General features: G+C 45.3%; 1 protein-coding gene across 2 annotated transcripts in view; it reads left to right on the top strand.

Annotated features, from left to right (window-relative positions):
- Window positions 1–15,461: 15,461 nt before the first annotated feature.
- RAB11FIP3 (RAB11 family interacting protein 3) overlaps window positions 15,462–26,140 on the top strand; it is a 189,090-nt gene continuing 178,411 nt past the window's right edge. The window contains exon 1 of one of the 2 annotated variants that reach the window (XM_044979949.1): window positions 15,462–17,253. In XM_044979949.1, coding sequence (XP_044835884.1) covers window positions 16,255–17,253 — 999 coding nt within the window. In that variant the 5' untranslated portion in view covers window positions 15,462–16,254. The remainder of the gene's footprint in view (window positions 17,254–26,140) is intronic. The other variant, XM_044979950.1, reaches the window with a different exon arrangement.

The raw sequence follows: 26,140 nt of genomic DNA, 5'->3' as shown, positions 1-26,140 counted from the left end.
AGCTGTGGGAAGCGGTGGCCAGCATGTCCCTGTGGCCTGCGCTGCTTCCCACAGCTCCCATTGGCCAGGAACGGTGAACCACGGCCACTGGGAGCTGCACACGGCTGTGCAAATGTTATCAAACTGTCTGGGGGCCTGCCAGCAGATTAACCCAACGGGCTGCATGTGGCCCGCAGGCCACAGATTGCCCACCACTGGTCTAGATAATACTTAGTGCTGCTGTGAGTCCAGGGGACTGGACCAGATGACCTCTCGAGGTCCCTTCCAGTCCTATGATTCTATGATTCTACAAGGTCTGACATTTTGAGGTTAATTTAAGGCTTCCCAAAGAGATAAGAGTTTGAAAAACTTCAGGTGTTTTGCTGTAGGAAAAGACTAGCTTCTTTGGACCTTCATCTCAAAACCTGCGTGGTCACATTTCACAACTTCACATTTGTTCAACTGCTTTGCCCTCAGTGAGAACTAGTGCCTTTAAGTGTTCTTGAGATGGCTAGGTATTAATTTCAGAGAGATTCAGTGTGACAGCTTAGAGCCTTTGAAAACTCTCTGGGATCTGGTGGAGTTTATCAAATCTGACAGTTAACTCTTTAGATGTCCGTTCTAATCTGACCTTGCAAAGGGCAGAGGCCGATGGGACCAGACATAAGCATTACACTATGACTAATGTTTTTGGGGGCAAAGGTCAGAGTTAGGCCAATGCTGAACAACTTTGAAAATCCCACCTTAGAAGTCTGGGGAGTTCCAAGGGTTACACAGCTGTAACAGAGGCCAGAATTAGGCCCTAGGTATGTAAACTGAAGTTAGTAGATACTTTTTGTCATCTGTCATTGTGAGTTATGTTATTGTTACAGGGCATTTTATATTAAAGCTCATGGGTTCATTTGAAAAGCAATGGCTGAAATACCTGAATGCCAGCTTTGGGTATTTACATCTTGAAATCAAATCTTACTATTGGTGACTGTCCTGTCTCTGCATTAAGTGCAGGAAGCAGGCTAATCTCCCTCAAATGTTTTTATCATCAATTATACATAATGTTCTATAATTCAGGCCGGTGTGCTTAACTAACTCATGAATAAATAAAAAAGCCGCACAAGAATACTGTGATATTTTTCTGGTTACTACAGGGGTAGCTATAAAGTTACTAGCATAGAAATAACTATGCTAATGCCTGTGTTAGTCATAGAAGATTAGGGTTGGAAGAGACCTCTAGTCCAACCCCCTGCTCAAAGCAGGACCAACACCAGCTAAATCATCCCAGTCAGGGCTTTGTCAAGCCGGGTCTTAAAAATCTCTAAGGATGGAGATTCCACCACTTCCCTAGGTAACCCATTCCAGTGCTTCACCACCCTCCTAGTGAAATAGTTTTTCCTAATATCCAACCTAGACCTCCCCCACTGCAACTTGAGACCCTTGCTTCTTGTTCTGTCATCTGCCACCACCGAGAACAGCCTAGCTCCATCCTCTTTGGAACCTCCCTTCAGGTAGTTGAGAGGCTGCTATCAAATCCCCCCTCACTCTTCTCTTCTGCAGACTAAACAAGCCCAGTTCCCTCAGCCTCTCCTCGTAAGTCATGTGCCACAGCCCCCTAATAATTTTTGTTGTCCTCTGCTGGACTTTCTCCAATTTGTCCACATCCTTTCTGTAGTGGGGGGCCCAAAACTGGACACAATACTCCAGATGTGGCCTCACCAGTGCCGAATAGAGGGGAATAATCACTTCCCTCGATCTCCTGGCAATGCTCCTACTAATGCAGCCCAATATGCCGTTAGCCTTCTTGGCAACAAGGGCACACTGTTGACTCATATCCATCTTCTCGTGCCTTTTCTGCAGAACTGCCACTTAGCCAGTCGGTCCCCAGCCTGTAGCAGTGCATGGGATTCTTCCGTCCTAAGTGCAGGAATCTGCACTTGTCCTTGTTGAATCCTTGTTGAATCTCATCAGATTTCTTTTGGCCCAATCCTCCAATTTGTCACTCTGGACCTTATCCCTATCCTCAAGTATATCTACCTCTTCCTCCAGTTTAGTGTCATCTGCAAACTTGCTGAGGGTGCAATCCATCCCATCATCCAGATCATTAGTGAAGATGTTGAACAAAACCAGCCCCAGGACCAACCCCTATGGCACTCTGCTTGATACCAGCTGCCAACTAGACATTGATCCATTGATCACTACCCATTGAGCCAAACTATCGAGTCAGCTTTCTATCCACCTTATAATCCATTCATCCAATCCATACTTCTTTAACTTGCTGGCAAGAATACAGTGTATCAAGCTTTGCTAAAGTCAAGGTATATCATGTCCACTGCTTTCCCCATACCCACAGAGCCAGTTATCTCATTATAGAAGGAAATCAGGCTGGTCAGGCATGACTTGCCCTTGGTTAATCCATGTTGACTGTTCCTGATCACTTTCCTCTCCTTCAAGTAGGGGAAGTGCTTCAAAATGCACTCCTTCAAGTGCTTCAAAATGGATTCCTTGAGGACCTGCTCCATGATTTTTCCAGGGACTGAGGTGAGGCTCACTGGTCTGTAGTTCCCCGGATTCTCCTTCGTCCCTTTTTTAAAGATGGGCACTACATTAGCCTTTTCCCAATGATTTGGGACCTCCCCTGATCGCCATGAGTTTTCAAAGATAATGGCCAAATGGCTCTGCAATACATCAGCCAACTCCCTCAGCACCCTTGGATGCTGTGCATCCAGCCCCATGGACTGGTGCATGTCCACCTTTTCTAAATAGTCCTTAACCTGTTCTTTTACCACTGAGGGCTGCTCACCTCCTCCCCATTCTGTGCTGCCCAGAACAGCAGTCTGGGAGCTGACCTTGTCTGTGAAGACTGAGGCAAAAAAAAAAAAATTGAATACTTCAGCTTTTTCCACATCATGTCACTAAGTTGCCTCCCCCATTCAGTAAGGTTCCCACACTTTCCCTGACCACCACCTTGTTGCTAACATACCTGTAGAAACAGTGATGAGCTGCCAAATTTTTAACAACCGGTTCCCTCCTCCCTCCAAAATTTTAACAACGGGTTCCCTCCTTCCCCCCCCCTCCGGGGGGGGTCGTGCCCCATCCAACCCCTCATGTTCCTTGACACACACACTCCGAGACCCCTGACCCATCCCCTCCTTCCCTGTCCCCTGACTGCCCCTTGCCGCCACCCAACCCCTCCTCTCATTCTCAATGGCCCCCCAGAACCCCTACCCCATACAACTACCCCTTCTCTCTGTCCCTGAGTGCCCCCACCACCTCATCCAACCCTGCTCTTTCCTGACTGCTCCCCGGGACCCTTGCCCCCATTCAATCCCCCTGTTCCCTGCCCTCTGACTGCCCTGACCCCTATCCACCCCCCCACAACCCACCCCCTCCCTGCCCCCTTACCACACTGCCTGGGGACCGGGTCCACTCTGCCAGGACCACGATCGGCGCCGCGGGGCCCAGCTCCCCGAGCCCGGCCGGACCAGAGCAGGCACCGCTCGGCGGCAGCCGCTCGGCCCGACTCCCCGGGCCGGCACCGGGGCCCAGCCGCTCGGCCCGACTCCCCGGGCCGGCACCGGGGCCCAGCCGCTCGGCCCGACTCCCCGGGCCGGCACCGGGGCCCAGCCGCTCGGCGGCAGCCGCTCGGCCCGACTCCCCGGGCCGGCGCTGGGCTGGAGGGAGCCGCGGTCTGGGACCGGGAGCTGCTGAGCCAGCCGCACCTCCCCTCCCCCTCCGCGCCCCAGCTTACCTGCCTCCATGCTGCTTGTTCAGGCTTCCCGCGAACATCTGATTCGCGGGAAGCAGGGGAGGGGGAGGAGAAGGGGGCGGAGCAGGAGAGGAGCGGGAAGTGAGTTTGGGCCGGAACTTTTGTTAAATTTAGCAGCCCTTAACAACCGGTTCTAAAATGGCTGCTAAATTTAACAACGGGTTCGCGCGAACCCGTGCGAACCGGCTGCAGCTCACCCCTGTGTAGAAACCTTTCTTGTTACCCTTCACATCCCTTGCTAGCTGCAACTCCAATTGTACACCCCTGCATGCTTGAGCAATAGTTCTATACTCCTCCCTAGTCATCTGTCCAAGTTTCCACTTCTTAAACTCAAAAAGGAAGTTTACAAGCTCACAGAAGATTTCTCTGTTAAGCCAAGCTGGTCACCTGTCATATTTGCTATTCTTTCTGCACATTGGGATGGTTTTGTTCCTGTGCCCTCAATAAGGCTTCTTTAAAATACAGCCAGCTCTTCTGGATTCCTTTCCCCCTCATATTAGCTTCCCAAGGGATCCTGCCCATCAGTTCCCTGAGGGAGTCAAAGTCTGCTTTTCTGAAGTCTAGGGTCTGTATTCTGCTGCTCTTCTTTCTTCCTTTTGTCTGGATCCTGAACTCAACCATCTCATGGTCACTGCTGGACAGGTTGCCACCCACTTTTACTTCCCCTACTAATTCTTCCCTGTTTGTGAGCAGCAGGCCAAGAGGAGCACAGACCCTAGTTGGTTCCTGCAGCACTTGCACCAGGAAGTTGTCCCCAACCTTCTCCAAAAACTTCCTGGATGGTCTGTGTACTGGTGATTGAAGTCCCCCATGAGAATCAGGGCCTGTGAACTGGAAACTTCTGTTAGTTGTCCAAAGAAAGCCTTGTCTACCTCATTCTACTGGTCTATAGGAGACGCCCACCACGACATCACCCTTGTTGCTCTCGCCTCTAAACTTAACCCAAAGACTCTCAACAGGCTTTTCTCCAGTTTCATACTGGAGCTCTGAGCAATCATACCGCTCTCTTACATACAGTGCAACTCCTCCACCTTTTCTCCCCCGCCTATCCTTCCTGAACAGTGCTCCAGTCATGTGAGTTACCCCACCAAGTCTCTGTTATTCCAATCAAATGATAGTTCCTTGACTGTGCCAGGACCAGGGGCGGCAGGTTTGTATAATTTTTGGTGGTGCCCAGAATGGGTCTAATTCTCCCCCCGCACCCAGTAAGCCGATATTTTATTAAATAATGTAAAAATGGACTGGAAACCATAAGCGTTTAACAGTTTCCCTTTATTGCACAACATCACTATTGTAAAAACAAATTATTTAACTAAGAATATCAATGTTAATACTCTTGAATATGGAAACAACCATACACTTTGATCAATAACCTTCAAAAGCAAATACTTTCTAAAATTAAAACAAATATAGCCCCTGCTTTTGCGATGTTCTTCAGGAGGCAGCAAACACTTTTCATCATTGTTTGGTTCTTGAAATGAAGTCATCCAGGTGACTTGCAATGTCCAATTCAGAGGTAGAGTTCTTATGAATGAAGAAATGCCAAGTGATTTAGATATTCTTGGTCCATTGTCGTTCACAAATAATTTTTCAGTTGGCGCAAGCAATTGAATGATCGCTCAGTGGTGCAGGTTGTAGTCAGAATTGTGTAGAATAATTTCAGGAGAATTGTAACTTCTGACATAAAGAACAGGAGTACTTGTGGCATCTTAAGACTAACAAATTTATTTCAGCATAAGCTTTCGTGGGCTACAGCTCACTTCTTTGGATGCATAGAATGGAACACACAGACAGAAGATATTTATACATACAGAGAACATGAAAAGGTGGAAGTACGCATACCAACTGGAAGAGGCCAATCAATTGAGATGAGCTATCATCAGCAGGAGAAAAAAAAACCTTTGAAATGATAATTGAGATGACCCATAGAAGGTGTGAGGAGAACTTAACATAGGGAAATAGATTAAATTAGTGTAATGACCCAACCATTCCCAGTCTTTGTTTAAACCTAAGTTAATTGTATCTAATTTGCGTATTAATTCGAGTTCAGCAGTCTCTTTTTGGAGTCTGTTTTTGAGGTTTTTTTGTTGCAAAATTGCTACCTTCAAGTCTGCCACTGAGTGGTTAGAGAGGCTGAAGTGTTTTCCCACTGGTTTTTGAATGTTATGATTCCTGATGTCAGATTTGTGTCCATTTATTCTTTTGCGTAGAGACTGTCCGGTTTGGCCACTGTACATGGCAGAGGGGCATTGCTGGCACATGATGGCATATATCACGTTGGTAGATATGCAGGTGAACGAGCCCCTGAAGGCGTGGCTGATGTGATTAGGTCCTATGATGGTGTCACTTGAATAGATATGTGGACAGAGCTGGCATCAGGCTTTGTTGCAAGGATAGGTTCCTGGGTTAGTGTTTATGTTGTATTGTGTGCGGTTGCTGGTGAGTATTTGCTTCAGGTTGGGAGGCTGTCTGTAAGCAAGGACTGGCCTGTCTCCCAAGATCTGTGAGAGTGAGGGATCATCCTTCAGGATAGGTTGCAGATCTTTGATGATGCGCTGGAGAGGTTTTAATTGGCGGCTGTAGATGATGGCTAGTGGCATTCTGTTATTTTCTTTGTTGGGCCTGTCCTGTAGTAGGTGACTTCTGGGTACTCTTCTGGCTCTGTCAATCTGTTTTTTCACTTCAGCGGGTGGGTATTGTAGTTTTAAGAATGCTTGATAGAGATCTTGTAGGTGTTTATCTCTGTCTGAGTGATTGGAGCAAATGTGGTTGTATCTTAGAGCTTGGCTGTAGACAATGGATCGTGTGGTGTGTCCTGGATGGAAGCTGGAGGCATGTAGGTAAGTATAGCAGTCAGTGGGTTTCCGGTATAGGGTGGTGTTTATGTGACCATCGCTTATTAGCACAGTAGTGTCTAGGAAATGGACCGCTTGTGTGGATTGGTCTAGGCTGAGGTTGATGGTGGGATGGAAATTGTTAAAAACATGGTGGAATTCCTCGAGGGCTTCTTTTCCATGGGTCCAGATGATGAAGATGTCATCAATGTAGCGCAAGTAGAGTAGGGGTGTTAGGGGACAAGAGCTAAGGAAGCGTTGTTCTAAATCAGCCATAAAGATGTTGGCATACTGTGGAGCCATGCGGGTACCCATAGCAGTGCCGCTGACTTGAAGGTATATATTGTCCCCAAATGTGAAATAGTTGTGGGTGAGGACAAAGTCACAAAGTTCAGCCACCAGGTTAGCCGTGATATTATCGGGGATACTATTCCTGATGGCCTGTATTCCATCTTTGTGTGGAATGTTGGTGTAGAGGGCTTCTAACTAAAACCTCTCCAGCGCATCATCAAGGATCTACAACCTATCCTGAAAGATGATCCCTCACTCTCACAGATCTTGGGAGACAGGCCAGTCCTCGCTTACAGACAGCCTCCCAACCTGAAGCAAATACTCACCAGCAACTGCACACCATAACATAAGAACGGCCGTACCAGGTCAGACCAAAGGTCCATCTAGCCCAGTATCTGTCTACCGACAGTGGCCAATGCCAGGTGCCCCAGAGGGAGTGAACCTAACAGGCAATGATCAAGTGATCACTCTCCTGCCATCCATCTCCATCCTCTGACAAACAGAGGCTAGGGACACCATTCTTTACCCATCCTGGCTAATAGCCATTTATGGACTTCAGCACCATGAATTTATCCAGTTCTCTTTTAAACACTGTTATAGTCCTAGCCTTCACAACCTCCTCAGGTAAGGAGTTTCACAAGTTGACTGTGTGCTGCGTGAAGAAGAACTTCCTTTTATTTGTTTTAAACCTGCTGCCTATTAATTTCATTTGGTGACCCTAGTTCTTGTATTATGGGAATAAGTAAATAACTTTTCCTTATCCACTTTCTCAACATCATTCATGATTTTATATACCTCTATCATATCCCCCCTTAGTCTCCTCTTTTCCAAGCTGAAGAGACCTAGCCTCTTTAATCTTTCCTCATATGGGACCCTCTCCAAACCCCTAATCATTTTAGTTGCTCTTTTCTGAACCTATTCTAGTGCTAGAATATCTTTTTTTGAGGTGAGGAGACCACAGCTGTACACAGTATTCAAGATGTGGGCGTACCATAGATTTATATGTGCAATAATATATTCTCTGTCTTATTCTCTATCCCCTTTTTAATGATTCCTAACATCCTGTTTGCTTTTTTGACCGCCTCTGCACACTGCGTGGACATCTTCAGGGAACTATCCACGATGATTATCCATACAACATAAACACTAACCCAGGAACCTATCCTTGCAACAAAGCCTGATGCCAGCTCTGTCCACATATCTATTCAAGTGACACCATCATAGGACCTAATCACATCAGCCATGCCATCAGGGGCTCGTTCACCTGCACATCTACCAATGTGATATATGCCATCATGTGCCAGCAATGCCCCTCTGCCATGTACATTGGCCAAACTGGACAGTCTCTACGCAAAAGAATAAATGGACACAAATCTGACATCAGGAATCATAACATTTAAAAACCAGTGGGAAAACACTTCAACCTCTCTAACCACTCAGTGGCAGACTTGAAGGTAGCAATTTTGCAACAAAAAAACCTCAAAAACAGACTCCAAAAAGAGACTGCTGAATTAGAATTAATTCACAAATTAGATACAATTAATTTAGGTTTAAACAGAGACTGGGAATGGTTGGGTCATTACACTAATTTAATCTATTTCCCTATGTTAAGTTCTCCTCACATCTTCTATGGGTCATCTCAATTATCACTTCAAAGGTTTTTTTTCTCCTGCTGATGATAGCTCATCTCAATTGATTGGCCTCTTCCAGTTGGTATGCGTACTTCCATCTTTTCATGTTCTCTGTATGTATAAATATCTTCTGTCTGTGTGTTCCATTCTGTGCATCCGAAGAAGTGAGCTGTAGCCCATGAAAGCTTATGCTGAAATAAATGTTAGTCTTAAGGTGCCACAAGTACTCCTGTTCTTCTTGCGGATACAGATTAACACAGCTGCTATTCTGAAACTTCTGACATGTCATTCAAGCCTTCATTTTGTTTTAGAAATTGCTTCACTTCGCTCACTGAATTAAGCTGGCAATTTCTCAATCTGCAAATATCACTCAACATTTCTAAATGAAGTAATAGCTTCTCCGTGTTAATGTCACCATGGAAAGCTTCACTTATTGGGACAATGTCCCGTTTTGAGCCATTTGCTGCCTCAGTTATAAGCTTCTACAATTTGTGTCAGGAGGATTTTTCGTGTGATGTAAAACCACCCAATGTGTCTCCAATCTTGAAATCCAGACAAAATAAACGTTGGTTCAGCCTTCATAGAAAATAAGATCTTTTCAGAACAGTTTTTGCAGACTGAGCAAAAAGCTCTGTTTAATTTGCTATTGTACTTCAACCACTTAAATCTTGATAGCCAAGATTAAGAAAAGGAGTTTTCAGCATCTTGTAGATTTGCCGCATCTTTCTTTTGTATGACTTCAGTTTGAAAGCTGGGTGTTGAACTCAGGCCATCACTTGATGAATTACCCTTTTCTTCTTTTTCTCTTTTTCTTTTATCAAGAATTTATCCATTGTTGATTATTAGTGTTTGTGACATTATAAGTGTAAAATAATACTTCATTGAAAGGTGACAGGGCCAGAAAGAGTTAATTAACTCAGACTGACCTGACCCATGGGTGAACTGTAGAAACTGGTTAGGAAGATATGAGCTTTGAAATGCAAGTCTGCATTGTTAAAGGTAAAAGGGTAGATGTTTGCTCAGGTCTTGTGATGTAAGCAAACAAGTCTTGTCTATTGCTATAGTTTTAATTCAAAGGTCAAAAAAGGAATATTAACATTTAGGATGATACTTGAGTGAAATAGTATTATTGTCTATGTGTCTCTTTGAAGGTTGTGGTAACCTGTATCTAAACTGTTTAATGGATAAATTACTCTGTGCTAATTGCCAGGATGTTTGGGAGAAGGCGTTAAGCCTATTGTTTTCTCAGGCCAAAAGGCTGCTGAAAATGTATAAGAACCCTGAGACTTGATCCTGCTTCATCTCAGATCTGCTTTGGGTTTCAAGAGGGGGAAACCTTAAGCCACAAGGATTGGAGCCAACCTGAATATGGAAATTGGACTATAACCTATGGACTATTTCTAAAAGGACTTTTGGCAACTACAAGCTCACCTCCGCTATGCATCTGAATCTCAAGAATTGAATTCAAGTCTGTATGTATATTGATCTTTTAACCAACACTCTTTTATTTAATAAATTTTAGCTTAGTTAATAAGAATTGACTATAGTGTGTATTTTGGGTAAGATCTAAGTTATAATTGGACCTGGGTATGTGGCTGATCCTTTGGGATTGGAAGAACCTTTCCTTTTGTATAATATGATGATGATTCCTGAAAATCTTATCTGACAGGTGTATCTGGACGGAGGCCTAAGGCTGGGTACTTTAGGGGAACTGCGTGGTTTGGACTTCTAAGTGACCAGTGAGGTACTATTGAAGCTGTTTTGTGCTGGCTTGGTAAATCTAAGTATTGGAATAACCACCAGCGTTTGGGGTTTGTCTACCTCGTTTTGTTTGCAGTTCACCCTGATTGAGTGATCTCAGCTGGCTCCCACGGGCAGCACTGTCACAGTGGTCCTTCAAATCAAGAATTTGTTGCTGGGATAAAATGAAGCTACAATGTGCCGGTGCCACAAGATTACAAGGGTCAATTAAAAGTGGAAAGTCAGAAGCAGCACTCGCCTGCTTCAATATATTCTATTTTGTTGTACCTGTTGTGATGAAGTGGGAATGTTCTTAATGTTTTCTCTGAATACTGCTATAGTTATATCATGGTAAACTGCTGTGTGAATGCTCTTATTTTGGAATAAGAGTGGCATTTATTTGTTTAGCTTAAACTTTCAAAATGAACAAAACTGCAATATACTGGAATATGACTTTACACAAGGGGTTATGCCAGCATAACTATAGTGCTTTAAAGTCACACCTTAGATTCTACCAGTATAACTTTGCTGCATAGATAATGCCTTAAATGCATGTATAACTTTACTTGTGAGAACTAGCCCTGTGCAGAAAAGTTACTCGTGTACATAAGGATTTGAGGCCTGTATATTTAATAACTAATTCAATAAAAATTCATAGCAAACTATATTTTTACCTAATGAAGCATGTTTCCTCACTTCAAGGTGCATTTCCCCCTCTTGTGTACAAGTACCCTTCTGTAAAACAGGTGGTGTGAAGATTAAGCAAGAGCCTGTTCTTTTATCTTGAAGGCATTGGGAAGCACATTTTGCCCTGACATTTAATATTTGAGATCCTTACATGAAAGGGCACTTCAGAAGTGAAGTGTAGTTATTGGCTATCCCAGAACAATGAGTTAATAACATAAATTAATGGTACTTTGTCAATTAATGTTCAACATCTTAAATTTAATTCTTGATGTAATTCTTGATGCTAAATGATTAATACTTGGTTAAGCTGAACCAATGATGTTGATAAAATTGTATTTTTGATAGTGGTGCTGGAATGATGCTCACATCTTTAATGCGGCCATGGCTACACTTGCAGATTTGCAGCGCTGCAGCAGGGTGTGAAAAAACACCCCCTCCAGCGCTGCAAGTTGCGGCGCTGCAAAGCGCCAGTGTGATCAGAGCCCCAGCACTGGACGTTAATCCCCACAGGGAGGTGGAGTATGGACAGCGCTGGGAAAGCTCTCTCCCAGCGCTGGTGCTCCGACCACACTCGCGCTTCAAAGCGCTGCCGCGGGAGCGCTCCCGCAGCAGCGCTGTGCAGCGCTAAGTGTAGCCATAGCCGCAGTCTCACATGGATGTTGATGTAGGAGGATTCAGCTCAGACCAATGTGAGTATTGCAAACATTGTCCAATGGGACAGATAAGAATGTCCATGACCATTGCAGGCTGTTGTAGCCTTGATTTGTGCTGTTTGTTTTTTCACATGTGGTGTTAACCTCTTTGAAGCAAGGCATATTAACTGTAATGTGCGAATTCTGTCCCTACCTTACTCTGTCAGGGGCTGATGCTACCTAGTTCCTGGAATCAACCTGACAGTGACATGCTTTCAAGTTTGACTTCAGTGTGTCTTTATATCATTTATACCTGCCACCATAAAAGTGGGTACCTTGTTTTAGCTGATCATAAAATATGGCTTGAGATGGCCATACGAACAAGATGCCCAGGCAATGCAGTTGAGCTTTTATGAGCATCCTATGAATGCTAGACATGCAACGATGATTAAGGATTTCAATATTAGGAATCTTGTCCTACCATTTGATGTTGCAAACTGCCCTAAGAGAGTGCCTACAGAACCAATCAAGTTGCTTAATGGGGCAATGATGTGTTGTCCATATCTTGTCCATGTCTCACAGCTGCTTGAGAGACATTTAGCTTTATGCTTGTTTTGATGCCTCTATCATTTGCATAGGTGATCAGACAGCATTCCAAAGCCAGAGCTGGCCTTGGCTATGAGGGTAATCTCATCATCAGCTGTGGCATGCAGAAAGAGTTCCTTCATGCTTACCATCTAAAATGAGGATTATTAATAAATAAACACCCAAGTAATAACAGTGGTGGTGTTTAGACAGCGCTTACCACAATAGGGTCTTGCTCCATGAGTGGTGCTCCCAGGTGCTACACAAATACAAATATTTAATCATTTGTTTGCTGCTCAAATACTTTGAGACCAATCCTTCAGTTGCTAATTACAGAGAGGAAAGCTGCATAACACAAGGAGCCCCACTGAAGTCACATTGTAGGCTATGTGTAAGGGGACTCTTGCCCCCTTACTAACATTCAGTGGGGGTGTTTTGGTTGGCTAGTTTCCAGCACTAAAAGGGGAAGGGTCGGTGGGAAATCAGGAGCCTGAGACTGACAGTCCCAAGGAACAATGGGAGAGGCCAATGCTCCAGATCAGCCTGAGTGACAGGGCGGGCAGGCTAATCAGGGAGTCAGGAGGCCAGGGGGGGGTCCTGTTCTCCATGTGAGCTGGAATTGCCTGAGTCAGATGGAGTGGGGCAGAGCTAAGGAGAGAGCAGGGGCTGAAGCTAAGCTGCTGGAAGCAGAGCTGTAGCAACCAGAGTCAGAGGGGCCAGACAAGCAGCCCAGGAAGCAGGTCAGAGCTGGGAGCAGAGACACAGAAGCAGCCTGCAGAGCAGATCTGTCCTGGGAGCAGAGCTGTAGCAACCAGAGCCGGAGAGGCCAGAGAAGCAGCCCAGGGAGCTGAAGGCAGAGCAGCAGCAGCCGCAGTGCTGAGGCAATGTGGAGCTGCAGCTGGAGATGGGGCTGGAACAGTCCAGAGCCAGGTATGGTGAGCAGCTGGGGAGAGCGAGGGGGACCCTGGGCAGTGGGCCCAGCACAGGAGGCACCTCAGTGAAGAGGCTCTGCAGGCCAGACTTGGAGGGGGATCGTAACCCCGACAGGGCAGGGGCGACACTGGGAAGAAAGGTCCTGCTGCCTAGAGCCTGAGAGCGTGTGGCCACTGCCACAGCAAGTATCCAACCCACAGCATCTCTGCAGCACAGCCAGGGCCTGAGAAGGAGGACTGGGACCTACAAGGATCAGACTGAACTGCCCTGACGTTCCAGAGGCACTGTTTGTGATGTTCCCTGCCACAGAGCAGCGTGATGTGTTTTCCTTTACCCTTTCCCATTTTTCCTTATTTTTTTTAAATTAATTGTTAAACAACTTGTATTTGCTTTAAATTGTATGAAATGATCAGTGGGTCAGGGAGGTGGCCAGTGCAGAGAGAGTACCCTGGAGTGGGGACACCCTAGCCCAGGGGTCAGCAACCTTTCAGAAGTGGTGTGCTGAGTCTTCATTTATTCACTCTAATTTAAGGTTTCGCGTGGCAGTAATACATTTTAAAGTTTTTAGAAGGTCTCTTTCTGTAAGTCTACAATATATAACTAAACTATTGTTGTATGTAAAGTAAATAAGGTTTTTAAAATGTTTAAGAAGCTTCATTTAAAATTAAATTAAAATACAAAGCCCTCCGGACTGGTGGCCAGGACCCGGGCAGTGCGAGTGCCAGTGAAAATCAACTTGCGTGCCGCAGTTTGCCTACCCCTGCCCTAGCCGACCACAGCAGGGTTGGGGGGTTGAGTCCCCCAGGAATCCTGGGCCCAGCCTTGTTGGGGTTACGAGGACTCTGACAGACAGCAGAGTGGAAGGGGAGTCCTCAAGGGCAGGGAGGCCTCTGGGTAAAGGAAGTGTGAGCGAGGACTCAGATCCTTTCGCTAGTCCACTTCACTGGGGTAGTGCAGAGGTCAGGAAAGTTCCCCACAATAGCGGGACCATTCACCTGCTTACATATAGGCCAATGGTCTCAACATTTTCCATCCCAGGCCCCTCCCCATCTAGGTGATATGTCACGAGAAGCTCTCAGCATCCCCCCAGCACTCTGAGAGGAGCAGGGTAGTTGTCCCCCCAGGGCACTTGTCAGGAAGCTATTCTATGCCCATCACTGCTGGGGGCCCTGTTGTATTAACTCCTGCTGACCAATTACTGTTCTTTGACATTTACATTTCTGAATAAATCATCACCATTCACGTTGCACTTCATGCAGTGCTGGGTGACCAGATGGCCTGATTTTATAGGGACAGTCCCAATATTTGGGGCTTTTTTTTTTTTTTTAATATATAGGCTCATATTACCCCCCAACCCCTGTCCCGATTTTTCACACTTGCTATCTGGTCACCCTATGCAATGCCTGCCCAGCTCCTCCAATAGCAGGACAGTTATTCGGCTGTTCAGCATCAGAGAGCAGGAGCTGCTGGCAGCTCTGCAGGGGAGCGTCAGCGCTCAGCCAGCCTCCAGCCCCCGCTACCCAGCGGACGCGCTGCGGGCTGCTCTGTGCCACGCAATGCACCAGCCAGGCGCTGTCTCCGAGCGCACCACCCGACGCACAGAGCGCGCCTCGCACCCACGCGCGGCTGTGCAGAGCGCAGCACGGGCCTGGGCGAAGGCAGCTGTTCCCGCCTCTGACCCCGCGCACGCGCACCAGCTCTGCTGCCGGCGGAGACGGGTGACGGGAAGGTCCTCGAGCCGTGCCCTGGTTGGGAGAGGGGAGGAGAATGACGGGAGAGTGACATCATCGCTTTAGTTACTGCGGCGGCTAGGCGGGCTGGGACTGGATTGAGCGATTTACGGTGAACGGGCAGTGTTGGTGTTAAACGGGCGGGCGGCGGGTTTGTTTCACGGCGCCACCGACCTGCCTCTTTCCCAGGCTTGGGAGAAACCACCAAAAGGAGTCTCAGCCGGGGGCGGCACAGACACACACACAGCTCCCCCCCCCAGCCCAGAGGGGGGCGGCATAGACACACTCACACACACAGCTCCCCCCCCAGCCCAGAGGGGGGCAGCACAGACACACTCACACACACAGCTCCCCCCCACACCCCAGAGGCGGGCGGCACAGACACACACACACACAAACACAGCTCCCCCCCCAGCCCAGAGGGGGGCGGCACAGACACACTCACATACAGCTCCCCCCCCAGCCCAGAGCCCCGCGTGGCACCACACGGACACACACACGTACGCCCCATCCCCACACCGCGCGGGGGGGGGGCACAGACACACCGAGCTCCCCCCAGCCCAGAGCCCGGCGGGGGGCACAGACACACACAGCTCCCCACACCAGCAGGCCTGGGACGCCCCGCTCGGAGGCGAACACAGTTCCGCCCCTGTCGCCGGGCGCGGGAGGAGCCTAAGCCCGGAGACACAAAGCCCTCCCCGGGCTGCAGGCGGAGCCAGGCCGGCCAGCGCGGAGATCGGCCCGCCCAGCCGGCTGCCAGAACAGAGGCTGCAGCCGGCCGCAGGCGGGAGCCCTCGGAGCCGGGGAGCAGGACCCCCAGCGCCCCCGCACTCTCCCCGGCCGCCGGGGGAGCCCAGGTCCCGGAGTAGCTCGAAGGGCCCAGCCTGCTCTCCGGGCCACAAGAAGGGCCGGGAGCATAGCCTGGTGCTGCAGCACAGCCCGCCCCGGACCCCCGTTAGCCCGGCGGTGCCGGAGCAGCAGGTCCCCCGTGAATTTGTGGCTTAGCAGCACCATCCCTTGCAGGGGAGGCCGCCGGTTCTTTGGCGGGGGCAGCCCTGGAGTGCGGGCTGAGCCCGGGCTGCTGGCTTTGTCGGCGAGCCATCGAGGCGCCTTCGGTTCGTGCGTGGCTGCGATTGCCTTTTGCTCCCCACTGAGGTCCCTTTAGCTGCTGCCCCGCCGTCCTGGGCCGCCGCCGCCGCCGCCTCCTGGGATGTGAGGCCGGAGGGATGGAGAAGATGGATGCAGGCAAATGGCAGCAGCGCATCTCCCGTTTGCAGAGGAGGCTCCAAGGAGTAGCAGCAATGCAGCGGTTCTGTGGTGGGCTCTCCGGGAGACCCGAGCTCTGCCGCGGGGAGACGGCAGGGCAGTGATCGCTCACAGACCCAGCCCTTTGTGTCCAGGAGGGGCTGAGCAGCCGCTGTGATTTGTATTAAAATCCCTTTTTTTTTTCTGATGAAAATGGAGCCGGATTTGTTAATGACTCTCTCAGACCCAGGGAGCAAGTCGGAGCGGGCATCGCTGCTGACTCTGTTTGCCGAGCAGAATGGGAGGTATCTCATCATGGAGCAGAGAGGGCAGCTGCCTAGCCCAGACCTGGTGCTGGTCCCCAGAGAGTCGCCCCCGGACGCCCCTTTGTTTCTGGGGCCCTCTTTACAAGAGAGGGAGAGCGGGCCAGTGGTGCTAGAACAGGTTTTGGGAGAGATGAAGCTATCCGGGCCGGATCCTATGCTTTTCTCAGATAGGCCCATTGAGTATTTATACCGCATGGAAATGCAGGAGAACGGCCTCTTGGACCAAGACACGACCGACCCAATCAGCGACCTGGAACAAGAGTCAGGTGCAGGTGATAATCATCATGGTTGCCCCCAGAGTGATTTTGATTTGAACCTTTCTCTGGTGCAGGGTGCACTGGCCTCTGCTCAGATCACAGACTTGGAGGAGCAGTTCTTCTCTCTTGTGCTGGACCAGGCTGTTTCTTCTCCTCTCCGGGATTTACCACTCAGGAGTGCTGGGCTAAGTCCAGAGGATTCAAACAAGGGAGAAAGCTTTCCTGAAAGCATTGAAATCCTGCAAGCAGAAGGGGAGTTTTACTTAGGAATGGAGACATCCCAGGAGGAGAACTCCTCTGAAGGACTCACTCCAACTTCCCCTTGGACTAAAGAGCCAGAAGATTACATATCCCAAAGCTGCCAGGAGACGCTTTCCTTAAGTACCCAGGATTCCTCCCAGATTGACAAGGAGATGGACCTCTTCCCCACTTTCCATTCCTCTAGCAACCTGAGCCAGGCCCTGGAATTCGCTCAGCCTGATTCCATAACTAATGACTCTCTAGGCTGTCAAGAAGAGGAGACCCGTCTCCAGGCTGTGTTTGATGCCCTAGACCGAGATGGGGATGGCTTTGTGCGGATAGAGGAGTTTGTTCAGTTTGCTACAGTCTATGGTGCAGAACAGGTAAAATTAATTTATCATCTGTACTTCACTTAGGCCCAGGTGCCTGTGAATGGTTACTCTTTTCACTCCTACTAAGGAACACTCTGTTCTGTTGTTCAGGTACATTTCTCTTTTGTGCATAAAAATGGTGTGTATGTATTGTAAGTCTTTTATGTACTATAAGACTTCAGTATTACATCTCCTATAATGAACTTTCAATATGTATTTTCCAGCAGTGTATTTATAATAATGTTAAGGGGCTGCCTGAGGTCCCTCTTATGTAGTCCTGACTTGGGCAAAGCTTCTGTTGACTTTGATCAGTATCATAACTCTAAGGGGGGGTGGGTGTCAATAAATTGACAAAAGCCAGTATTACACTTGCACAGTGCTGGGCTCCTCCTATTGTGCTTAGGTATGGTAGCACATGGTATTGTATGGCAAATTAGGTGCTGTTCTAATTTCATGTGAATTTTAGACACAGACTGATGCCCTTATTTTTAAAATGTCTTAAATTGCCACTCACATTTCCTATGATTTCTGGTCATTTCTCTTATGTTTTGATGGGGAAAATTATGGGTTTGTAGGTCCTTCTTACTTTGCATCTCTTTTCAGTAGCTTGACCTCTCAACCTGATGGATTTAAACCGTTATTATTTAGAGAACCTGTAATATACCCATACCCCTCTTTACCTGTAGAATTTCTGAGTGAGCTAGCTCCCAGCTCTATGAAAGACAATTTGTTGATGCATTAATTTATGAACCCTGCTATTGCATTTTAGACTTCTTTGCTTATCCAGGCCAACTTCTTCAGATTATTCATATAAGCCAAGTATTTAGGTAAAAGTGTGTACAATGGGGCCTTGATAAGCTTGTATCTTTCTGGATTCCTTACACCTCAGAATTGTGGCAATTAGTAAATACTTGCATGTGTATCATATAAGGCACCTTCCTGAGGAAGATAAAGTAAAATTTGACAACTGGGAGTTTTGAAAGCTTACTTGTTAAAAATGAGAATGAGGCAAATAGTAAAAAGTAGGTAAAGCAGTGCTTCAAATGGACCAAAGAGAAAAAATCAAAATGAGCTAAAGTTCAAGCACATGTTTGCTAATGAAGTGTTACAAACCCAATTTAAGTTAGGCCATTTGCTAGTGTTTGTGGACACTATATTTCCTGTATCTGCTTGCTCTTGTTAAACACAATAGTAAGTATTAAGTATCTCAGTTTTTTATGGGTACAACTTTCTTTTTTTCTTGTTTCTATTGTATTATACTGTGTTGAGTTTGGATTTCGATATATCCCTTTGTAGCAGATCAAATGTGGTATGGTGTAATATGAAATCACCTGGTATGACCCAAAATGTGAATTAGTAGCTGAGGTTTCCTACAAGGAGGAAGAAATTAGTCAGTTATCATCTCATTTTTGGTTTGTACTGATACCTACATAAACCTAAAACTATATTCAAAATGACATTATATGCACACAAAAATGCATCTTAAAAAGATTGAGTATTTATCCAGTGAGGAGATTTACCTGGTCTGTAGGGACCTGGTACCTAAAGATATAATTTGCTGTGAAACAGCGCACACTATGTTGAACTTCTGGGGGAGAGAAGTTGTCTGTAATCTTGTTTTCTAATTTAAGAAAAACCCATTGTTTTTAGAAAATATCCATATAAAAGCAGCAACAAGCCAACATGTCCTGTCCTTGTAAGTCACAAAAGGGAAGGGAACTCAAGTCTGTGATATGCTGGGTTAAGTGATAGTGTGTAAGTCTGTTATTGTTACCAACTTGTTACATGCCTAAATAGGTAGCATAATAGGAATGACAAAGACAAAGGAAAGTTTTATAAACAAAATGACACTTCTGTGTAGCTTCATCGGAAGGAGCATTTGCTTTCCTAGGCTTAAGTCATCTATTTGAAAATTTCATAGCCTCTTACAGCCCCCAAAAGATAAAGTAGTAACGAAACCTTCACTTCAGAGAATGAAAGATTACTCAGTTTTGTTGTCCTCTCTACCTCTATTCCACACTTGGATAACTTTCTCCAAAACTCTTGGGTTGGTGGGCGGGTTTGCTGAAGAGCCATGTGCTCTTCTCACTGCCCCATCCGCTTCTCCGCTTGGTACAAGAGTGAGGGACAAGCCAGAGTCCTAACCTCTAGTTGTGGCATTTATGTTTCCATCCGCATATTTAAATTGTTCTTGGAAGTACAAGTTGTAAACCACACCCCATTGGAAATCTGTGGAAAACTACAGTAGAAGCTGAAGGGCTCTCTTCCTTCCCTCCCCTTGCAAACTGCAGAATTTTAATAAACTCTTCCAGCGGGCTTCAGAAATGAGTCTGGAGGTTTCTTTGCTTAAACATATTCTTATGAGGAAATATAAACACTCAACCTGTAAATGCATAACTAATGCAAAATACTACCAGAAGTTAAATACGGTGAACTTCATTATGAAACGTTTACTGTAAACATTTTAAAATGTAGTTCTAATAGGTAGTAGAAAATGTTTTGGACAAAGTGGTGCAAAATTATGAAACACTCAAGCCCACAGTAAAAGGAGGAAGGATTTGGAATTCCTTCCCTTCAGCTGTGTATTCCTTGTCTTATCTCTAGACAGGGTGCAGACAGTCCCTCCATCCAAACATGGCCCTCAGTTTTGGTAATATATTTGGTAAACCCATTAACATTACAGGTTGCTCACAATTTGTTGTTGTTGTTGTCTTGGGCATGAAAATTAAAATGGAGCCTAGCAATCTTAACTTGTTAACTATACATAGTTAACTAAATTAAACTATTGTTTAACTATGTATAATCACATGACAGTCTTCTTATACTAAGCAATCCAAATCAATATAACATAAGGGCATACAGATTATGTGCAACAAATATGTGGATTTTTTTGCACTTGCTAACAGTGCAATCAAGTTTTAAGATTAATTACAAATTCATTTTAAGATGAAGTTATCTCTGTATCACCTTGCTCAAGTCTTCCATCCTTTCTGTAATTCCCATTTTACAGATAGGAAAACTGAAGAACACCAACCTCCTAGGGATGTTAGTTAATTAAAATTTGTAAAGCACTTTGAGATCCTTTAATTTCTCTAGCATCATCTATTTGTAGTGCTATTTATTACTGTCTGATCAGTGCACTAGCTTAAACTGATGCAGTGTCTTTTGAAAAATGATCATGTTTTAAACATGAGACAAAATGCAGGGTTCTGTTTTCATGATCCTAGATCAATTGTGCTCAGTTTACAAGTTCTCTTTTTTTAAGTCATGTCCCTCCCTCCCCCCAAATCTGAACATCCTGCTTTATTCCTTCTGGATGAGTGTAGAATATCAGGGTTGGAAGGGACCTCAGGAGGTCATCTAGTCTAACCCCCTGCTCAAAGCAGGACCAATCTCCAGACAGATTTTTGCCCCAGATCCCTAAATGGTCCCCTTAAGGATTGAACTCTCAACCCTGGGTTTAGCAGGCCAGTGCTCAAACCACTGAGCTATCCCTCCCTCCATGATTAGTGACAATGCTGAAATATATTATAGGGCAGGGGTTCACCTTTTTTCTTTCTGAGGCCCCACCAACATGCTAGAAAAACTCCACAGCCCAGCTGTGCCACTGCTGTCTTTCTGCATATAAAAACCAGGGCTGGCATTAAGGGGTACCAAGTAGGGCAACTGCTCAGGGCCCCCATCACAGGGGGCAGCATGAAGCTAAGTTGCTCAGGCTTTGGCTTGAGCCCCTGGGTGGTAGGTCTCGGGACTCCAGGCTGCAGTCCTGTGCAGTAGGCTTTGGCTCTCTGCCCTGGGCCCTAGCAAGTCTAATGCTGGCCATGCTTGGCTGACCCCCTGAAACCTGCCTGTGGGCCCCCGGACTCCTGGCTGAGAACCACTGTTAGTGTATAGCTTGTGTATAGAAATGTATTACTTTATATGTAGTTCCTAACACCTTCAACATTTAGTTCCTGGAACAGCAAGTACTGCAATGTAGAACTGAGACCTAAGTAAGGTGCAGGAATTGGTTCAAGAAATAACTTTAGTTGAGCCAATAAATAATAGGGACCATAGTGTAGTTAGGCTCAATGGCCTTGTAGTAACAGTTGACAGTAACAAACTAGCATTATGACACTGACATTTCCTAGAGAGATTAAAAACAAGGGAAGGTTTTTTTTTTTAAAGCACTAAAATCAAATTTTGAGGAAACTAAAATCACGTGATACGTTGAGAAGCTATTTAAGTATCCGTAATGGAGTTGTGGATGGCATGCATACCTCTGAATAAAGGAAGCAGGAGGGCAAGGAAAAACAGTATGGCTAAATGGAAAGGGACAGGCAGTTATTTGGTATCCTTAGAACATGGAAATCCAGCCTACGTGAAGCTAATGGACAGGAACAAAAAATGCTAGGTAAAGCGGAAATTAGATGGTATAAGAGAGAATTTCAAGTCATAAGCAAGAAAATCTATTTTTTAAAATATATGCAAATCAGTACCAGGACATTTTCAAGACCATTAGTGGGTCTACTGGATTACCAGAGAGTAAATGGAGCCATTAGGGAGGATAATTTTGTAGAGAAGAGAAATGACTTCTTTGCACCAGCCATCACTACGCAGGATGGTAGAGAGAGACCTGATTTTCTCAATAAAGATGAGGTACTGAAATAGATTGAGACGTAAAAGAGGAGGCATTGGAATCAGCTGATAAATTTTAAGAAAAACAAGTAATCAGAACCAGGATTCACTCAAGAGTTCTGAAGGAACTTAAGTATGGAGTGACTACGAAAACTTGCAGTATCCAATAAAAATTGATAACTGTACAAGAGGGCTGGAGGTAGGTGTATCTTACTATCTTTAAAGAAGGTGCGAGGGATGGTACTTGGAATTTAGACTGCTGAGTTTACTGCTGTGCCAGATTAGTTGATTGATGCAATAATTTAGTTATAAAACCTAGATAAATGTCAAAGTAGGGGGACAAAGTAGCTTTGATTTTTGTGACAAAAATCATGTCTGTCTAATCTATTAGAATTCTTTTGAGCATGTCCTCAAAATAGTGAATAAAGGAGAGCTGGTATATATAGAGTGACCAGATGAGATGAAGAAAGTATCGGGACACATGGGGGAGGGGAGGAGGTCTGTCGGAGCCAAAAAAACCCCAAAACCAGTGCTGCCAGCAGAGTGAAATATCGGGACAAATTGCCACCCAAATGTCGGGATGGTCCCGATTTTTATCAGGACGTCTGGTCACTCTAGGTATATATGATTGATTAAGGCATTCAAAAGGGTTGTGGGATTTTTTTTTTGCAAGGTTCCTTGAAAGACACTATTAAAGGAACTTTGTAGTTATGGGGTCGAGAGGTAAAATACTATCATGGATTAGAAATTAAGAGATGGAAAACGAAGAACAGGAATACACTGTCAATTTTCAAAATGGTAAAGAGTTAGCAGTAGAGTACCCCATGGATCTGTACTATGAGAGGTACCTTTAAAAAGGATTAACTGTGTGATGGTAACAATTGACAATGACACTATTGTTTAGGATAGTGCAGGCCGGAGAACATGGCGAGAACCCTAGAGGAACATAAAGCAGGGCGACTGGATAGCACAATGTCAGATGAAATTGATGTCAAAAGCAAGAATACACTTCAGAAGGAATAATTTGAACTAGTCATATACTGCACATTACTAAATTTCTTATGTGATTATGGTTTAAAAACCTGGGACAGCTTTATTTTAAAAAATTAAGAATTGTGTTTGTGTCTTTAAAAAGAAAAGTTTGGATAAAGAATGGGAGAGAAAAATACTGAATATATTATAATGCTATTACATAAATCAACAACATGCTTTCACATGGAATACTGTATTCATTTGTGGTCACCCTATTTCAAAAAAAGATACAGAGAAATAAAAGGGGGCCACAATGGGTGATGCCTAAGATTAGAGGCATGGAAAGACTTTTTATTATGGGGAGAGATTAAACAGCTTAAACTTGAGTTCAGAGAGGAAGTAAATAAGAGGGGATGTAATAGTTGTATAAAATGAATGGTACAGAGAGGGTGAATTGGGTGTTCCTATGTTCTCTCACTATACAAAAACAAGGGGATGCTAATCAAAAACCAAGAAATTTAAAACTCAGAAAAGGCTTTTATGCAATGCACAATGAACCAGTGTAAATCACTGCAGCAAAGTGGAGCAGGAACTTTGCATTCTGACAAGTTTTGTTTTACATGTTGTGATTTGAAGAAAAAAACCACCTTTTTTGATCCAAAAGATTACTGGTTGGATGCTTCTCCATCTGAACAGATTAAGAAAAAATAGAGATGGAAAAGGCCTGTTACACAATGTGATCTGTCCACCTAGGTTAAATGAAAGATTAGCCCCTACAGTTTAGTCTAGTCTAGTTTTAAATGTGCCAAGCAATAGGGCTTCTTTGCTTTCTCTTGGGAGTGGCCTACATCCTAACACGTCTTACTGTTGTTGTTGTTAGGTTATTTTGGTTTTGTTTTTTGTTTGTTTTCTGATAATGAGATTGTATTATATCCCATCACTCCTAGTTAGATCCTCTTGTTATAATCTACCTTGGCCCTTGATGTTTACATCTTTCAGATATTTCTTGGGTAACCATATTGCTTCTCTTCTACTTCCACGAGCTGTTGCTTAGTCAAGCTTTGCATATTTAGTACTTTTCGTCTTTCCTCCAGCCCATTTAATCAGTTCTGGTTGCCCTACTCTGAACTTCCTCCAATTTGTCAACATCTCTTGTAATTAGATTCCCAGAACAGAAGGCAGTGTTCCTGGTGAAATTGCACCTGGGTGTGGTTTCACTCTGTATTCTCCAGTTCACATTCCACTGCACAGCTTACAACATAAAGGTATAACCAAAGAACCAGGGATCTGCACATTAGTCTGTGAAATGGAGAACGTGGACTGCAACATTCATTCATTCTTTTTTGTTTCTCCATCAGAGTAAAGCATCTTATTTCAAGACTTATGGGTCATTGTTTTATATGATAGATGAGGGCCTAGAGTATAGTCTGACTTATGACTTCTTGATTAAAGTTCCTCTTGAATCACTGCTGATACATTTGTATGTTACTTATCGTAGTTAGATTTAAATCACAGTGCCCCCAGAATCTAATTTAGGGAGAATATATAAAAATCTGTCGGTGAACCTTAATTCTGCAAACTTCTCTGTCTGACTTTGTGAAAGGAGATTCCTAGTTACCCAACGAGTTAATATTTCCCCCCCTGAAGTATATGAAAACAAGTGGATTCTTACATCATCTAAATGTGAATGGCACTTACTTTTCTTCCATCTGTACTGCCACTGCAACAACTTTCAAAGGTTTAAATGGTTGTTTATTTTTGGTGTTTGCTTTTTGGGAATGGAACTAGAATTCCAGTGAGAGAGACGTTTTGTGCGTGCATGTGTGTAAAAGAGCGAGACAGACTCACCGTGCCTAGCTTGCCTCTGAACTGCTAAATTAAGTGTGCGGGTGATACAAAACTTCACTTTCCCTCTTATTCTTTTGTCAGTGACAAAACTTCCATTAACTTTAATGATTCAGCTGCCTCAAACATTGAGTTGGGTTGGCTGAAAATCTACCATAGTGATTAGTCTGCTTTCCCTGCCCCCCCTTCAACAGACATTACATCATTATTAATAAAACATTCTATGTAGAGGAACTCCAGCAGACATGGATCTCTCTCTCCTGCGGCAGGAAAAGCACTTCAGAGGCAGAATACTCCAACAAATATCCAAATTATATCATGAGAAGTTATGGTTATTGACAGCTCGCTGAAAATGAAAGTCGCTTTATCTTTTGAAATGAGAGAGGCCCTATTAAAAAGATTCTTATTATGGAATATATGTATTAGGAATATGGGGAATTTTTTTTTTTTACTTTTAAAAACATCCCTTTTCAAAATGGACGGAGTAGGTGGAGATGTGTGTAGTATCAAAAACGGGTCTCTCGGAGCGCACGAACGGGGAAAGGAACTGCAGGAAAAAGAGGTCCCTCTGGTTAAATAAATGGACAAGCACTTGGGTTCTGACCATCACTGTGTCACAGACTTTATCTATGAAGTTGGCAAGTCCATTTAAACCAGAAGTTTTTGAAGATTGCCACTAATTTTTGTCTTAAGCTGTCTGGATTGCCCCCCCCGCCCCGCCCCGCCCCAACACCCTGTGAAATGGATATATTTCCCTACCTCCCAGTGCTGTGGGGTATATCAGCTCAGTAGTGTATGGGAGGGGACAGAAAGTAGAGTTGTGCAGTGAGAAATGAGGAGTATTGAAGGGATGTGGGAGTCCTGGACCTCTCTGTTGTGGGGGCAGTTTAGTAACGGCTGGGGGTTGGCATTTGGCCCTGGAACTCTGCTGTGCAGAGAAGAAGGGGAAGGAGGGGACCAAGGGGCATGGAAAACATGGGCTGGGTAGCAAGACAGGTCTGTGTGTCTGAGAGTGGCATAGAGAACTCTGCCCTTCTAGTGAATGTGCAGAGGACAGATTGTCTGTTTGTCTGCTAAGTCCCTGGACTGGGTCTTGGGAGATGAGAGTTCAATTCCTGGCTCTGCCACATACTTCCTGCATGACATTGGCCAAGTCGCTTAACTTCTCTGTGCATCAATTTTCCTTTTCTGTAAAATGTGTGGGGAGTACTTCTCTACCTCCCTGGGGTGTTGTGAGGATAAATTCACTAACCTTTGAGGGGTGCTTAGCTACTGCAGTGATTGGGGGGGGGGCAGTATGATCACTGGCCATGCTTGTGGGTTGGGGTAAGGGCCTCCCCTGCCTGCCAGTCTTATGCTCACTGGGGATCCATGGGGCCTTAGTGGGCTTCTAAGGGGCCCCTATGAGCTTTAATAAGCTCTTCACGGGGGAGGGCTGACAAGTCTATCTTTGGCTTATTTAGGA

Source organism: Mauremys mutica, chromosome 11 (genome assembly GCF_020497125.1).
Source record: "Mauremys mutica isolate MM-2020 ecotype Southern chromosome 11, ASM2049712v1, whole genome shotgun sequence".
Classification (NCBI taxonomy): Eukaryota; Metazoa; Chordata; order Testudines; family Geoemydidae; genus Mauremys; species Mauremys mutica.
This window is presented reverse-complemented; position numbering and strand designations above follow the sequence as displayed.